Genomic DNA, 17,709 nt, shown 5'->3' with positions numbered 1-17,709 from the left:
CACTACGGGAGGATGCCACCACAAGAGAGATTGGGTTTACAAAATCTCGACAAAATTTGTCGACGAAAAACGTTACCATTTTCTTTCCTTGAAGAGTAGAAATACAATCTCAAGCTTGCTCCATCCATAGACCTTGAACGAAACTTATCGGTTTATGGTTAGAAACCGGAGCATCTATTCCTTTTACAAATGCCTGACTTAAAATCAGTAGTCCATTAGACCAAGTAAGAGTCCAAGAGCAAACTTGAATAACATGTTTATTCCAACTCCACCTTTATTCCATTTGATGCCAATCCTTTGTCTAGTCCATTCAGTGCAGCTTGACTATGGTTTATGATAGGGCATCGCTGTAGAATTTGAAAAGTACTTTTTAACTTTGTTTTGATACTGGTTTCTAAGATGAAACTTTTGATAACTTCACGACTCTCTTGGGAAAACAGAGGTAGGACGCAATATGAATACCTCCAGGAACGTACTGTAGAACATACGTGCCTATTTGGGGGAACTAAGATGCTATCTTCCGAGTAGCTTTTGACTGTTCTTTAAAACAGACTTGAAGATGCATGATCTATAAACGGAAGAGAACATTTCGTATCGCCTAAATGAAACATCCTATCAAAAATTTGCCCTTAATGATGTCAGGTCTAGGCCGAAGGCAATATTTTTCTCTCTTATGCAAACTCGAAGAGAAACATGAAACACCCTGTTGGTCAATTTGAGGTCGATGGGGAAGCCATAGACAATGTGGAGGCTATGGCTAACATACTTGGAGATCAATTCCCTAGTATGTTCTCAACCCCACTGAGTTTAGAAGCAACGGCTCATTGCTCTAGTGATGAGTCTACTGAGATTGGCGAGGCTAGTCAAGTTGAACAATTGGATGGTCTTGTAGTCACAGGTCAGGATGCTTTAAAGACCATCAGGAACTTGCCGGTTTAAAGTTCTCTTGGTCTTGGTGGTGTGACATCGCAGTTTCTAATGAAATGCTCACTGGTTCTTGCTCCTGTTTTCTCGTGCTTGATGCGTTACATCTTGGATCAGGGCAAGTTTCCCTCTTCACTAAAGGTGGCTCACGTTGTTCCAATTATTAAAGGGGGAGATAAGTCGCACCCCAGTAACTATAGTCCGATTTCTCTCACTTCGAATGTTGTGAAGGTGTTTGAGAAGATCCTGAAATCCAAACCTGTTGAATTTTTTTGACGTCAATGAAGTCCTTCCTCTTAGCCAGCACGGGTTTTGAGCGCATTTTAGCACGGTTACCCAATTCGAGGTCGGTAGCTTCGAAATATTCATCATTTTCCAAGGGTGACTAATTTTGTTTTTGCCCAATTCTTTAGTGAAGTCATATTAGGTAAAACATTCCATTTTGTGTTAATCCTAATTTTCGTTTGATAAATAATCATTCAATGAAAGAAGCGATAATCTCTTGTAAAATCTAGCTTAGGGGCAATTTGGAGTTTTTTTGGATTCGGGCCATCATCAAGTTTACAGTACATAAGGGATTTGCCGACATTAGCTTGAGATTTATGTACAGGTCTGAAGGTTTTTTCCTTCTAGTCCAGAGTATGATGCAAAAAGGATTGGAAGCACGAAAGCCCATGACAAGCATTGAATTTATTGCCCTCCCAAACATCATGCTAATGAGAGAACGCAATCAATCTCGACCTGCAGACCAAAACTCGAATTCGACGACCAGTATTGATTTTGGACTCGACGGGAGTAATCAAGTGCAAGAGTGGTTTGCGTTCCTTCAGGTTATGACGTGAAGAAGCGTTTCTGGAAGTGAGATTGGTGCGACCAACAGGATTTTCCTCTGGATGAGTTCCAGTTGTAAGTGTGTTGGAATTGTGCTCCATAAAGTGATCCTACAACCTTTTTGGGTCGTGCCTATACCCCACCCGTTCCCCCTCGGCGTAAGATCATTCTTATTTTCAATCATATTTCTACAATACTTTGGACCATCTCAATATATATCTATATATCAAGAAGCAAATGCGAGATGGTTTCCGTCTACCTTATTTAGCTAGCGACCAAGGAACTCCCCTCATTGAAGAAATACAGTTCACTTGCCAGAGGAGAAATCCTCACACCATTTTTGGTCCTTCGAGCCGGATCGCGCAGCAAGGCCTGGGGCGTCTGAGGTCGCGAAGCTCTTCAGATTTCCAGTTCCAATTGACAAAAGAAACCATGGCCGACGAGGACGTTCGGCCAATTGGTCTTGACCAGCCAGACCTTGCTCTACCAACTAGGAGCACGTCTGCGGGTGGTATTGACCCAACGATACGCAAATCCATGTCTTCAAAGAAAAGGATGCTGACCCTGCAGATTAATGCCATCAGAGCAAGGCTTGGTGATCATCTCAAAACGTCGAGGACGAGAATTAAGCTGGATTTGGAAGCCGTGGAGAAGACCTTGGGGAGTCTACAAGCCGTACTTCAAGAATATATGGACAATGGATTGGACGAAGAGGTTCAGGATCAAATCACGGCATACTTGTTCACAGAAGAACAACGTGTGCGGGATCTCCAAGCTGATGTCAGCGACCACCTTGACGGGAGATTGGATGAGCCTCCATCCATCTGTGGGTCAGAGGATGGGGATAATATTGGGAGAGTAATGAGTGGAGGAGAGATTAACCCACCGCCTGCCCCGAGAAGAACTAATACAGAGGTTGAAGGCGTGGGTTCCACATTAGGTGAAATCATTGGACGTACGAATCGGCAAGACTTCTGGGCAAGTGAGGAATATGATCCTGAAGTATCCTTCCGCCCTCAGAGGCGAGATGGCGATTGGGAGAACAGAAAAGCGTCAAGCCTTCCCTTAAGACCTGGGGCCCAGTCAGTTGACCCCAATAGGTCTGGGGGACACTGGATGGAAAATCCTACAACTGAAGTACCCTGGGGCATGAATGGGGCACGAGCTACCTTGGACCTTAAGATGCCAAAATTCAATGGAAATATGGTCGAGTTCCATGAATGGGCTAATATGTTCCAGGCGTTGGTCCATAATTCTTCAAAGTCTGTACCCGAGAAGATGGGGATGTTAAAGGCCTCACTGGGAGAGTCACCAAGACGGTTAATCTATGGGTTTGGGAACTCTGAGAGCCACTACAAGGCCGCTCTGAAAACATTGTTCAAGGTATTTGGTGGAGAGGAACTTGTTGTGGAAGCCCACACGCAAGAAATCGAGAACCTGCCTAGAGTAAAACCGAGGGATCACCAAAGCTTGGAGAACCTAGCTTTCAACTTACAGGGGCACCTGCTCATCATTCAAGAGAGAGTGGGACCAGGGGACACTCTCTGGGGTCAAATCGTGCGCTGTGTAGAGCGTAAGCTTGACAAAGAAACCTTTAATGCATGGGACCAACTGAGCAGAGAGATTCCAAGGGAGAAAAAATTGACCAAACTGAGTGATTGGTTACTGGAGTTGTCCCAGAGAGATAGGAGATATTTTGGACAATCTTGGGAGTTAAGGACCAGGACTGCATTGACCAATACAACTGCATTGGGGCAAGGGTGCCCAATCTGCTCAGAGTTCCACAATACCTCCAGTTGTGACACCTTTATGAACTCCACGGTCGGACAAAGATATGACTTGGCAATCGAGAAAAGGCTCTGCTTTTCATGCCTTGGAGTGGGGCACGTTAGCCAAGACTGCAAGAGCAGGAAGCTTTGCGGAAAGGATGGATGCAAGAGCTCTCATCATGAAATGTTCCATAGAAGCCGTGGAACATCATCCAACCTTACACGTCCAAGTTGTGGTTTAGCCTCTTCCGCCACCAACGCAACTGAGGTAGGAGGTGTCGTCCTTCTTGGTATCATTGCCGTGACTTTGGAGGGTCCCCGTGGCCAGATTGTGGTTAACGCCCTAATTGACGAAGGATCTGATACGTCATTCATGAGTGAACGAGTATTGAAGAGACTTGGAGGCCAAAAAAGGAAGGAGAAACCCATGTTTGTTCATGGTGCAGTTGGTTCGTCAACTATCAAGTCTGGAAACTACAACTTGAAGATTTTGTATGCCGACAAAAGTGGAGGGCTTGATCTCAACATGAAGGTTATCCCTAAAGTCTGCGGGACGCTTAAGGGCAATGATTGGGCCCAATTGAAGGGTCACTGGAAGCATCTTTGAGATCTCCCAATAAAGGGAGACAATTCACCTGTGGAAATTCTTTTAGGATTAGACGCAGGAATGCTTATTGAACCCCGGGAAGTAATACGTGGAAATCCGTCAGAACCATACGCCCTCCGAACACTTCTAGGCTGGATTTGCCGTGGCAAAACTGATCCCCGAATTGAACTTGGACTGGAGACAGAGTCCAGGGTGAACCATGCCATGGTGGAAGTTCCTCTAAATGAGGCTGTATCTCAATTCTACCACACAGAGAGTTATGGCGCTGAAGGAAAAGAAGTTGAGGGCCCATCCTTCAGTATCCAAGATCAATATGCCTTGAAACTCATCAAAGAGGGTACAAAAAGACTGGAATCTCAAACTGGATATGAAGTCAGCCTCCCCTGGATCCCTGGAGAAGCAAAACCATGGAATAATAGGTCGCAAGCTTTAAAAAGGCTCGAGGGTCTGGAGAGGAAGTTCCTCAGGGACCCTAAATTCCAGGAGGCCTACGTGAAGGCAATGGGGAAGACAATTCATGAAGGATATGCAAGGCTAGTCCCATCAAGTGAACTGTCAATGGAGGAGCAAGGCTTTCTTCCCCATCATGGGGTGTGGAAAAAAAATGGATCTGATGTGAGAGTCGTGTTTGACTCAGCATCAAAGTACAGAGGGAAGTGCTTAAACGACTGCCTCTTGACAGGTCCCAACCTACAAAACGAACTCTTTGACGTGCTGGTTAGGTTCAGGGAGCATGAAATAGCCCTAACTGCCGATATTGAAGCCATGTTCAGTAGGATCAGAGTGAAGAAAGAGGATGCTGCCTACCATCGATTTCTGTGGCGTGAGTCCAGTTCCGAGGAGGTTCAGGTCTGGGAAATGACTGGTGTAGTCTTTGGTGATTCATGCTCCCCTTGCATTGCCATAAACGTCCTACATCAGACCGTTGAGGATGCTGGTTGTGAGGAGGAGATCCAGGGTAAGGTCCGAAAACAATTCTATATGGATGATTACCTAGATAGTTTCCAAACCACTGAGAAAGCACTTATAGCTGCTAAGAAGATCCAAGACGTTTTGGCAAAGGGAAATTTTAAACTACGTGCATGGCAATCAAATTCATCCAAGGTGGTGGGTGAGTTAGGGGGTGAGATTCTCAATGATGTCAACCTTGCACAAGGGCATGAAGAAATCAAAGTCCTTGGGCTGGAGTGGTCCCCTAAAAGGGATTGTCTGGCTTTTACACCAACAGATGCACCCTTGATACCTACGAGGAGGGGATTACTTAGCAGGCTGTCAGGTTTGTTTGATCCACTTGGCTTATGTGCACCAATGATAGTGGGGGGTAAAATTAAAATGAAGGGCTTGGTGCTTCGTGCCATAGAGTGGGATGACCCACTAGATGGAGAGACCCTCGACTGGTGGAAGGCATGGTGGGATGGACTACTTCAACTAAAGAACTACCACATACCAAGAACTCTTTCACCATGGAGTGGTGAAGGAACCTCACACCAATTGCACGTCTTCTGTGATGCGTCAGAGGATGCCTTTGCTGCGGTGGCCTATCTGAGAAGCCAGAACACAGACGGCAGTGTTTGTGTCCGCATAATCTGCTCTAAGAATCGTGTGTCTCCCAAAAGGCCTGTGACGATCCCCCGACTTGAACTCCAAGCTGCAGTGCTTGGTGCAAGATTGTCCAATCATTTATTGTCAACGTTGAGGATTGCAGTTGAGCGCCGCATACACTGGACTGACAGTCAGGTTGTCCGATGCTGGATAACAAGCCTGGCCCGCAGTTTCAAGCCATTTGTGGCAAATAGGATTGGTGAGATCCAAACTCTGACCAAGGCAGAGGAATGGAGGCATGTTCCAGGGCGGCTGAATCCGGCAGATTGCGCCACCCGAGCACGGGATCAAACCACCATACCGCAAGAATGGTTGGAAGGACCATTGTTCCTGAGCAAGGAGCCAGAGACTTGGCCAGCCCACACGGAGGTCAGTCCCACGACTGAGGAAATGCGAGACAAGTTTCTACAGGCCAACAACTGCACTGTTGAGGCAGACCCCAATTTTGAAAGCCTCCAAGAAGCACTTGAGAGTGTGAGACAAAATAATGATGAACAAACTGGCCTCACAACTCTCTTAAGACTAGCTCAAAAGAAATCATTTGATGAGGATATCAAGGAATTGTCTGACGGTCGCCCCGTCCCATCCAACTCCCGACTTCGGGGTCTCAGCCCTTTCATTGATGATGAGGGCCTCGTGCGTGCGAGGGGGAGATTGAGCCAGGCACAACTCCCATATGACCAAAAACATCCAGTGATCATTTGTCCCAAGAACTCCATAAGTAAGCTCATCCTCAAAGAGGAGCATGAGAAGAACCACCACCCAGGAATAAATCATGGCCTAGCTCTAATTCGGCAAAAATACTGGGTTCTCCGAGGGAGAGAAGCAGTGAAGCAGACATGCCGATTATGTAGATTTTGCCAACTATCTCTAGCCAAACCAGCCACCCAAGAAATGGCAGACCTACCAAAGGAACGGATGGCTGTGGCTGAGCCTCCTTTCTATAACACCTCAGTGGACCTCTTTGGACCCATGGAGATATTAGTGTCGAGAAACAAATTAGAGAAGAGATGGGGGGTCATCTTTGCATGCATGACAACTCGAGCAGTCCATATTGAACTCTGTGCCTCGATGTCCACTCAGGATTTCATGAATTGTCTTCGAAGCTTCATCAATATAAGGGGTCAGCCCCACATGGTCTATTGCGACAACGGCACGAATTTTATTGGAGCAAGATCCCTGTTGGAGGGATTGGGCCAACCCAACCCTGGAACCTCGACCATTCTGTGGAAATTCCAACCCCCAGGTGCTCCCCATTGGGGGGGAGTCCATGAATCATTGATTAAGTCAGCAAAACGAGCTTTGTCTAAAATTCTGGAAGAAGAACAAGGAGCCCGTCGTCACTTAAGAGAGCATGAGCTGCGGGTGGCACTGAATGAAGTGATGGGATTTTTAAACTCTCGACCCCTGACTTATGAGAGCACGGATCCAAAGGACTCCAGAGCGCTTACCCCTAACCATTTTCTTATACAAAGAGCCAATGTGTCTGTCCCTCCTGGATTGTATGCGTCAAAGAACCCACGGGAACACTTTAATTATGTGCAAGGAATTGTGGACAAGATCTGGTCTAGGTGGACTGATGAATACCTGCCCAGTTTGTTAAAGCGAACTAAATGGACAATGAAGATGGAAAATATCAAGGTCGGTTCAGAGGTTCTGTTGGTGGGCACCCCGGAACCACGAGGAAAGTGGAAACTTGGCAGGGTGGTTGAAGTTCATCCCGGAAGGGATGGGTTGGTAAGAGCCGTCACAGTAGAAACCGAGGAGGGAGTTCTTACCCGCCCAGTGACCAAGGTTGCCACACTTGAACGGATTGGACGATGGTCGGGCAATGGGGGGGAGGATGGAAGCACGAAAGCCCATGACAAGCATTGAATTTATTGCCCTCCCAAACATCATGCTAATGAGAGAACGCAATCAATCTCGACCTGCAGACCAAAACTCGAATTCGACGACCAGTATTGATTTTGGACTCGACGGGAGTAATCAAGTGCAAGAGTGGTTTGCGTTCCTTCAGGTTATGACGTGAAGAAGCGTTTCTGGAAGTGAGATTGGTGCGACCAACAGGATTTTCCTCTGGATGAGTTCCAGTTGTAAGTGTGTTGGAATTGTGCTCCATAAAGTGATCCTACAACCTTTTTGGGTCGTGCCTATACCCCACCCGTTCCCCCTCGGCGTAAGATCATTCTTATTTTCAATCATATTTCTACAATACTTTGGACCATCTCAATATATATCTATATATCAAGAAGCAAATGCGAGATGGTTTCCGTCTACCTTATTTAGCTAGCGACCAAGGAACTCCCCTCATTGAAGAAATACAGTTCATTTGCCAGAGGAGAAATCCTCACACCAAGGATTCTAATTGTGATTGATTCTGAAACGGCTACAAAAATGTCGTGCTGTAGTAACATTTTTGGACAAAATTATTGACCAGAACATGTAAAACTTTGACTTCAAAAATGACGATTTTCGATCAGTTTGGATTTCCCGTCCTTTTACTTTGACAGGGATTGCTCCGATTCCTCCTTCGACTTTGCTTACCTGCACTTTAAACCAATGACAGACCTTGTTTACATTTTGTTAGCATTTGGTGACGTAAGGGCGCTGAATCCCAATTGATTAAGCGTATACGTAGAGCAGGTCACTGAGGGATTAGAGAGTCATGAGTCAGTTGATGTAGTCTACTTCGACTTTGATAAGGCCTGTGACAAGACAGATCATGGCCTTTTACACAACAAGCTCCATGAGATTAGGATCCAAGGCATTGTTCTCAATTGTTTAAGAAGTTTCATTTAGGGGAAGGAGCAATTGATTAAGGTCGAGGGATCCTTTAGTGGCATACATGCATGATGTCAAGTCAGGTGTTCCTCAGGGTTTCATTTTAGGTCCTCTCATTTTCATCATCTTCATTGTTCCACTTTAGAGGCTCAGTAGTATAGTCAGTTTCTTTTCTTATGATGATGATACAAAATTAGTGTGTGGTAGGAATGATCAAGATTTTGGTAGTCTGATTGGTAGACACTGGTAATATTAAACAAACATTGGGATCCAAAGCAAGTTTCTCGATTGGATAAGAAGCTTCATTTATGATAGGAAGCAAATAGTAAAGGTTGAAGGGTCACATCGTGACATACATGATGTCAAGTCAGGTGTTCCCCGGGGCGCCATCTTATGGCCCCTACTTTTTATAAGATTCGTTGCCCCGCTTCAAAAGATTAGCTTTACTGCCAGTCTCTCTTCTTATGCTGACGACACAAAGTTAGTTTCTTGTAAGAATGGCCAAGATTCCAGTAGCCTGGCAAAGGATCTAGATAGAATCTTCCCTTGGATTACTGAGAGAAATATGGCCTTGAACAGAATGAAATTCCGCTCAATGATCTTCGGATCAACTCCTTTGAATACTCCACGCGTACATAATGGAGGTAAAGATATGGTGAAGCCCTCATTGATGAAATATTTATGAGTAGTCCTCCAAAATCACGGAAAGTTCACTGAGCATATCCAGTTTAAGGTGGGTAAAACTTTTCAAATGAGTAGTTTGATATATCGCACGTGTAAGTCCAGATATAGTCTCACAAAGCTAATTCTGTACAGGTCGATTGTTCAGCCACATCTTAAATATGCCTCGCCAATTTGGGATCCAATTAGTTCAGCCGGTTTGCAAAAGGTCGAACAAGTCCAAAGATGTTTCACTAGGAACAGTGAGGATATGAGAGAGCTCTCGTATCGGGAGAGACTACACAAGTTGGGACTGTACAGTGTTCAGAGAAGGTACGATTGGTATCTGATACTGTACGTCGTCAAGAGCATTCATGAGCTTTGTCCCAACCTAGGATTTAGGGTCAATTCTAGTGACCGAAGAGGCTTAATGAGCGTTTTGAGAGCACCTTCAAACCCTCGAGAATCTAAGCTAATGCCAAAAATGAAGTCCACTTCTCTTCTTTCTCGGGCTCCTTCATTGTTCAATTTGCTGCCTTCAAATATTCATAGGGCATATGTAGGCGTTGATCCAGTAGCAGGATTTAAGTCAGACTTGGACAAGTTTTTGATTGAAATTACTGATCAACCTTACTTACATTCAAGTGCTAGCCAGATTCGCCAGATCTAAGTCGTTAGAGTTGGTCTCTTCACGATTCAAGTAGCGTTCGCCAATTTTGACCTCAGTCAAATGTTTGTGTAAAAAGCACCAAGCTCTTGAAAGTCAGTACGACGTGGACACAAAATGACTGGCTTAGAACCATTTTCGTAAGATATTACCAACGTGGTGCTACCTTATTCAATTTATACCCTCTCTGGTCTGACTTTTGGCGCAGATATTTGACTGAGAACAAAACTGACCAATGCTTCATGAGTCTGCACCTGGGTCACCTCGTGTGAAAGAAAATGCATTTGATTGATGGGGATGGAACTACCGTCGCTGTCTAGTGGTCCTTGATCTGTCCAAATGAATAAACTTGCTCAAATTAGGGCCCCAAACCTGCCTTAGTGAACGTAGGAGAGGAAGTCAAAGTTATTTTGTAATGGCAACAGAAAATTTGATTTGTTGACCTCCAGTTGGGCAGCTACGTTAGCTTATAATGGTGTAAATTTAGAACCTACAGCTTCAAATTCTAATGTTATAAAAGCTACTTGCCTTTAAATCGTAACGAACTAAATTTGGTCTTGAACAAGGATATTATGAAAGGGGAATCAGAGTTGATCTTACCCATATCAAGCCGATTTGGTGGAAAACCCGTTCATAGTTCAAATTTCTAGAAGCCCGTAATCAAGCTAGGTTCTCAAACTGATTTTCCCCCTTCTTGACCAAAAAGGGATTTCCCACAATTAGAAATAAGCTGATCTGGCTATTCAAAAGGTCAGAGAAAATTAAGCAATCGGAAAAATGTAAAGATGGATGAAAAGATGGCACTTCAATAAAGTCCTAGACTTTTCTTTCACGGGCTCCTCCATTGTTCAATTTGATCTCTTTTGATATTCGAAAGGGTTACCTAGGCCTCATTGATCCAGCAGCATCCTTTAAGTCAGATTTAGGCAATATTTTCATTGGCCTTCTACTGTAGATCAATCGAGCATACAAGGTTTAACCCGGTCTGCTAACTCTACTCTCTTGGTAGACCAAATGTCATATGAAGTTCAAGCGTTGATTAATACATGTAGAAGAATCATAATCTAAGTAGTGCTGTGGATTATATTCACCGTAACAGTCAGAAAAACCCTAAGAAAAACAATCAAAAACTACGAATCTGTTTATCCAAAGTTTTCGTGGAGATTCCATGCTCATCATATTTTGGATGAGATGAATGATTTAGGTCAAAAAAATGTTCTCTTCCGTTGTAAGCCCATGGGTCTGGAAATCCGTGGTTCAATCTACATTTTGAAGTTTGAAAATCTGAAGAGCAAATGGCAGACTTCGATTTTCCATGGTCCAAATAAATTAGGGTAAAACATACCCTTTTGTCAAAAAGGACATTAGCTGCATAGAATGAGATTCTTCACTTGAGACTATCATATGAATGAGCTGAAAGTTAAAACGAACATGATGTATCTCATTTCAATTTTGACCCACACCATGTTAGCCATTTTATCTATGCATTGAATTTTTTTCCTTCATCGGTTTCTACGATCTCAGAAAAGATGACCATGTTTGCCAATTCGGAAAGAAGACGATGACTTTACCGTTTTATCTGAATCTTGCGTAGGAGCAAATTTGTATTCAGAAGGGAGGGAATACCTTGTCAAGGATAACTTGTTCTCAGGATAGACACCCTGGGAAAAGTCATAAAACTAATCAACAAAATGAGGGCAAATCCTCCAGTCTCTAAGTACATTTGTATCGTGAGTAAATATTGGAATATTACTTCAATTTTAAAAGCAAAAGAGTGAATTGTTACGCTTAAATCAAAGCCTAGTATTTTTCACAAACGAAAAAAACCTTTTTCCTCAGTGACGTAGCTGCTAAAAATGTCTAAAATTTCAGCCAAAGTTGCCCATAAAATCGCCAGTACATGAAATAAAGTATCACTCGAAAAATGCATTGAGGAAAAATCACTTACGCAGCAGTTCTGTTGAAAACTGCAACCATACATACTTTGACCTTTTAAAATTGTCTGCTCAACTTATTCCTAATGGCTTAAGATCCTTCAGTTGTCAAGAAGGTTAGGGGACATAATGTGGGAATAATGTCCAAATTCGATTTTATTCTTTCTAAACACATCCAATTATAATGCTCATATTGTGAAATTAAGGTTTGTGGCTGTGCCTCGATAGAAGGCATTGATCTCTTCACCTATACAGGGCTTCGATTGGAGTCCATCACACCACTCCCAATCGTTTGAGTTTTTTTTTTATTTTTGGGGAGGCGGCTTTACACTATTAGGATGTGTAAAGGTACCCTTACTGAGGGTGATATGGCTGAGATAATGCAGATTGCTAAACAAAAACCATGGAGCACGAGTTATTATTGAAGCAGGAAGCCGGCTAGTATGGGTTATGTTTGGTCATGTTATATTAGTTAAGACCATGTTAGGTTAAGCGTAGCAACAACTTGGCACGTGTAGTGTTGTAACGCAAATCAAAACCTCTAAGACAAAATAGTTCAGGAGCTTCGATGAAAACGAGAGCTGATGTACATTGTTTGGTCAAAATCAATCCATCACCCTCCATCTACAGGGAACTCAATCCAAAGCAATGAGCTTGAACTAGACCCTCCACTGTATTTTTTTTTTGTGCGGACTTCTTTACCGCTACCGGGATTGGAATCCCAGCAGGTTTGATGGATCGAAAGATTTAAGAAGACCTTAACCAAGAGTGAGAACCTAAAAAGGTATGTGGGAGACGACGGGGGTGAATGATAATCAAATTATGTTAAAAAAAACAAGTCAAAACGCGATATCAGGTGTGTGTTATCCAAATGTTGTGAACAAGTGAAATTATGTTTCTCGCTAAGAGAAGTGACGCTGCGGACATTATGTGAGTATCCAAAAAGCTTTCAGGGGTTCCAGACCCTCCAGAGGAAACAAAAAACTCCATTAGGTGTGACATGTCACTTTCTGATAACGAAACGTTTAAATGATAGACCACATCGCCAACTACCTCAGTTATTTCAAATCAAGAAAATTGTTCTGTCTTACCTTGTAAAATTTCCGACAAATGACAGGAAACTATCTAGTTTTATCTACCAATGTTGGGTAAGCACAATATGTGAGTTCCAGGGGTTAATTGTAATTTTTACCCAAACCATTCTCATTCTCTTTCAAAAGATTTGTTTCCATGAAAAGGATGAGCAAGGGTGGACACTTTTGAAAAAGAAGTGCTACAAAAATGCTGCACGAGTCAATCAAGGTGATTGAATTTTGTAATCCAACTTAATCTAACGTTATAACGTATGTTTGGACACAGGTGCATGTCGGGTCCTGATTTTGGGTTACCCTCATCTTAATGCTTAATTCAAAATCTTGGAATTTTTTACTAAAGATCTCAAATCTTTGGACAAATCTATTTTTGAAGTAGAGTTTCTAAGTAGAGTTCTGTACTTGTATCTCGTGTTTTTGTTTTTGTTTGTTTTTTCTGATGAATAATAACGGCCAATAAAATGCTTGAAGTTCATACGGTATTACAACTATGTTTCGTACTTTCACTCTCTTTTCTTGATTTAAAATTGCTGACGTTATTGAGTTTTACCAGTAATTATTAGCTCTTTTGTGACAAAGGGTGCTGGCAGCGTCGTACTCCAAGTCTACAGTGCTCTTTGGAGCATAATATGACTCGTTATTCTGAATCAGGCAGACGAATCACTGAAATCCTGTGCCAGCAGAACTATTCTGTTGCGAATGGACATCAGTGCAAATGAGAATCCCGATGTTTTTGAGCCATCATGACGTGTCCAAGGTAGACAAGATTATTTACCGTTCATCTTGACACGTAACGAACCAGAAAAAAACCCTCCCTTCCTTACCGATGATAAATAATAACTGATAGCAAATCAAATTCGTTTTAATGAATATACAGTCTCAAAATAAAATACACGTGTTGTAATTTCCCAAATATTTCCATAATCCATGACCATCACTCCAATGGAATTCAGAGACCAAGTCCAGCGAAGAAATGTGCATACACAGCGTACGTACGTACGTAAACACCGTGCTGGACTGTACCGAATATACGCTGGCTTAGCTCTGGCCAACAATATTGGTGGTATAAAAAGTACCTTGAAATGTTCTGTGGAGGCCAACAGAATTGTCAAGGGATCATTGAGCTCTGAGCAGGATATGGATATCCTGTACACGATTCTCCCGGTCGGTATGTTACCAGCACACTCCTCAGACCTTTTGTTTGGGCAGTAGAGGTCAACATCATTTCTGGAGAAGACATCTTTTTTGTCTGCCTCGTCTTCTTGATTGTCATCTCTATTAGCATCATCATTATCGTTATCCCCGTTAATCTTTTCAAGTCGAATTGCATCCATTTGACGACCAAAGACAGTTGTCAATTTGTGTCCTGGAAATGTCACAACACGCCTTTTTGACGCTCGTCTTTTATTGTCCCACTTCAAGGGCTGACAACCGCCTTTTGAGTGAGTGAGTCTATCTATGTTTCATAAACCTCAGGTTGTAGCCAATTACCACTACCAAATCGCATCCTTGAAAAGACCCAGATGAAGCCCTGCTCTTAAGCTCTGCTGCTTCCAAGAGGATGTACGCATGATGCACTGCACCACTGGTGCTTTAACCCCTCTTGTGTTGGGAGTTCAGATCCTGATCTTCGTGTCCAACACACGAAGATCGACACTGTCAAAACTCTTCGCTTCGTCAATAGTACCGATTGTTCAAGACTTTGAAAATATTTTTGACTGCTTCTCAGAGATTTCAAACTTGAAATTGCGCTGATAACGAGATTTGGACATGAGCGACTCCACAAACCTCATAATTCATAATTGCCAAGGTAGGGAGGGGTTTCAAAAGACGTCAATATTTTGCTCCTGGCCCATCTCGAGCCTTCCTATTCCAAATCATCTTCGGTGGAGAGATAAAGATCACTTGTTCAAGGCTTGACTTAACGTTGGCAGGTACACCCCGAAAACGTTTCCACATGTTTTAAGCAGTGTAAGCAGTGAGTGTGATGGTCCAGCGAATCGGGATATTCCCAGGACATCAACGATTTGGCGACTGTTATCTACTCTGTTGAAGACATAAAGCCGAACACAGCGTGCCAACGGAGCTCAGTGTCAAACCAGGCTTTACCGAGTTCAAAAACATTATTGTATGTGCGTGCGGTTTAAACCTCATTCAGTCAGGTAATAACTTATGTTTATTCCTCCTTTGATGGCTTTGATTTGTCGTCTACCCTAAGCCACATTATTTAAGACACATAAAATAAACCTAAAACCTTTTTGGACTGCTCTCTTCGTGACGATATGAGACCACGCACATATATCCTTTGAATCGTTTCTCATAATTTTGGTGAAAGATTGTTGTTTGGAGCCTTCCTTTTCCTTCAACCGTCGACGCTTGTTCCGTTGAGATAAACCTTTTAACGAATGAATATTTGACGCACAATAGTCTCGAAAATGAATATGAAAAGATAAAAAAAGGTAATTGCTTTTTTTCATGCATCATCACAAAATAGGCATCAGTTTTTGCGTTTTTTGTTGAAGCCGGTCCTTTCCATTCCTTGTTTCGAGTTCACATTCTCTTAGGTATTTACCTTATACAGTGCACTTTCTTAGTCGGGAGCACGCTCTTAATTGAGATTTTACAGCTCTAAATCGCTAACTGGCAACATTTTAGCAGTAGGTCAATCTTACAACACACAAAATATTCATTGATTACCATTTCGGGCAGGTAACATCTTAGCCTTGAATGCTCCTAAATATTCCATTTGAGGGAGAAAGAGGGTGCATATTATTTATATGTAAACGGCATGAAATTGTTATGATGAGAGTAATCAAAATGTTAATCTAGTTCCCTACTCACAGTAAGACTAACTTTCTTCACAGGCATTACGTTCCAAGTAGTCAAAACTGCAGAAGAAGCTGGTATTCAATGAACCAAATGTTCAATCTTCTATTCAAAAAAAAAAGCTCGTCGGTAAAAAGTCGTCCAAAACCGATTCAATACACAAAATAGATTTTTCTTTCCCTGACGAACATTTAATGTCCTGAAAGCAGCGAGAGTTTGTAGCTCGTTAATCAAACTAAGAGAAGGAAAAAAGTTGAATTGCGAACGAAAAAAGTTCATATTATGCATAAATCATAAAGAAATGATAAAGCTCCCTCCATGCGTAAAATGCACTCCATCTTGTATTGTTCGGCAGCCCCGTTGCCGATTAATTTCTGATTTATTTTTTTTTACCAGTCGATTTGTATTTTGTTTGTTTTGTTTTAGAATCAAAATGAAAGTGGTATCGATTGCGATAATGACCCTTCTTGCCATTCATCAAGGCTCTTCCTTGAGCCTTCCTTGTTTAGAGGATTCATACGTGGACTCCAAGCTCTCAAATAAAGGTTACGTCCGAGCAGCCATCGCTTGTATGATGAATCCCGCACAAAGGTGTCCAGACAAAATGGCAGAAAATGTCAGACGTGAGTTATCCTGCTTATTCTTTTTCATGTACAGTGTTATGGTATAGTGTATGGTCTGTTCAGGTTGAAACCATTGGGTGAGATGACCTTTTTTTGCTACCTTACAGATGTGGCCCCGCAGGTTCTGCGGAACAACTGTGTTCGTCCCTGCACTCCATGCATCAAGAAGCAAGTACAAAAGACCATCAGCTTCATGCAAAACAACTACCCTCAGGAATTTGGAATCATTGTCAACAAGATGCTCCAAGACCGAAATCAGCGAAGGCCCTTCCAAGGATAACACTTGCTGTTGAAGTTAAAAATAAAGTCTATTTAATTGTTATTTTGCCAAGCGACTCACGAAAATTAAAGAACTCGTACACGCATGAATCGCGGACAAATCAGACATGCAAAGCCGTTGTTACTTATTTTTGTAAGTATGATGGATTCAAAGTTGCCGTTTTGAGAATCGTTTACCGAGGTTGAATAGAGAGCGCGGAGGGATGCTTCCTTTATTTCAGTTGGGAGATGATATTTATAGTGCCGCTTGGCGAGAACGATCCCGGCACGCGAAACTGTCAATGGTACAAAATGCTTCATTTCGATTTTACGGTTTTGAAGTGGGTTGGTGTTGTTGGTTGATCAAGTACTGCCCTCCCGCATTGGTCGACACCACGAATTGATGACCACCCGCTTGATTGGTGACTTGTAAAATCTGTCCCCTAACCGGAGTCCCGCCTGCCTGGCTCATCACGATTTGGCGGGCAATCCGGCCTTGACCTCCTGGCTGGGCCACGACAATCTGCTGCCCTCCTCCAGTGGAGACTACATTGCCCACGGTTCGCAACGGATTGTTGGAGGAGCTGTGTTGAATGGCAATGCCCTGATTGGTGGCCCTCAGGGTTTGAGGTTGAGAAGCTACTGCCACTGCAAATGTGGTGGGAATGTGGTTCGAGCCCGAGGTCACCACCACGCTGCCCGAGGGCCTATGAATGGCAATGGTGGGTTGTTGAAGCCTAGTCTGCGGCTGCTGAGTCAATCCTGTCTGGGTCCTCAGGATCTGTTGACCGGCAGCCAACCCTTGGGCAGTGATCCCCTGAGACGGTCGAGTCACAATTTGCGCTCGTGGAGAGTTTCCGCGTAATGCATTATGGAGTGCGGATGATAATACTTGGCCTCGAGAGAGTTGTTGAAGTTGCTGAGCCGTCAAAGTGGTAGTCACAGCCCTGGGAGGCAATTGAACAGTTCCTCCGCCAATATTGACCTAGAAGCAAAGACGAAAAATTGTTCACATTTTTAAGATTCACGAGTGCTTCAATCTTGACTCGAAGAACAACTCAGAATCGTAGAGTCTGAACGAAGAGTGAGAGAAATGGATGGGATCGTGTCCGAGAGCGTCGAACATTATAGGACAT

At 43.1% G+C, this 17,709-nt stretch overlaps 2 protein-coding genes across 5 annotated transcripts in view; one reads left to right on the top strand and one right to left on the bottom strand.

Moving 5' to 3' along the window:
- The first annotated feature begins 1,480 nt into the window (after positions 1 to 1,480).
- Positions 1,481 to 16,700, top strand: LOC131879149 (uncharacterized). Of its 4 annotated transcripts, XM_059225388.1 has the most exons (4): positions 13,861 to 14,034; positions 14,801 to 15,028; positions 16,119 to 16,315; positions 16,423 to 16,700. In XM_059225388.1, the coding sequence occupies exons 2-4, from the start codon at positions 14,997 to 14,999 to the stop codon at positions 16,593 to 16,595; spliced, it is 402 nt and encodes a 133-aa protein (XP_059081371.1). In that variant the 5' UTR covers positions 13,861 to 14,034; positions 14,801 to 14,996; the 3' UTR covers positions 16,596 to 16,700. The 4 variants fall into 4 exon arrangements, 2 of the variants coding, with proteins under 2 accessions (XP_059081369.1, XP_059081371.1); XR_009373100.1 differs by lacking the exons at positions 13,861 to 14,034; positions 14,801 to 15,028; positions 16,423 to 16,700 and adding an exon at positions 1,481 to 5,089 and having other exon boundaries at positions 16,119 to 16,253; XM_059225386.1 differs by lacking the exons at positions 13,861 to 14,034; positions 14,801 to 15,028; positions 16,423 to 16,700 and adding an exon at positions 4,147 to 5,089 and having other exon boundaries at positions 16,119 to 16,253.
- Positions 16,605 to 17,709, bottom strand: part of LOC131879581 (vacuolar protein sorting-associated protein 72 homolog) — a gene marked incomplete at its 5' end in the record, with an annotated part of 6,131 nt that continues 5,026 nt past the window's right edge. Inside the window, 1 exon segment of the mRNA XM_059225939.1 lies at positions 16,605 to 17,558. Coding sequence (XP_059081922.1) covers positions 16,902 to 17,558 — 657 coding nt within the window.

Source organism: Tigriopus californicus, chromosome 4 (assembly GCF_007210705.1).
Source record: "Tigriopus californicus strain San Diego chromosome 4, Tcal_SD_v2.1, whole genome shotgun sequence".
Taxonomy (NCBI): Eukaryota; Metazoa; Arthropoda; class Copepoda; order Harpacticoida; family Harpacticidae; genus Tigriopus; species Tigriopus californicus.
The sequence above is the reverse complement of the archived record's forward strand: the minus strand, read 5'-3'. Positions and strand labels throughout refer to the sequence as shown.

What these genes read in the sequence shown, in the direction of transcription:
- LOC131879149 (XM_059225386.1), top strand. Translation starts at nt 4,192, where the DNA reads ATGCTTATTGAACCCCGGGAAGTAATACGTGGAAATCCGTCAGAACCA.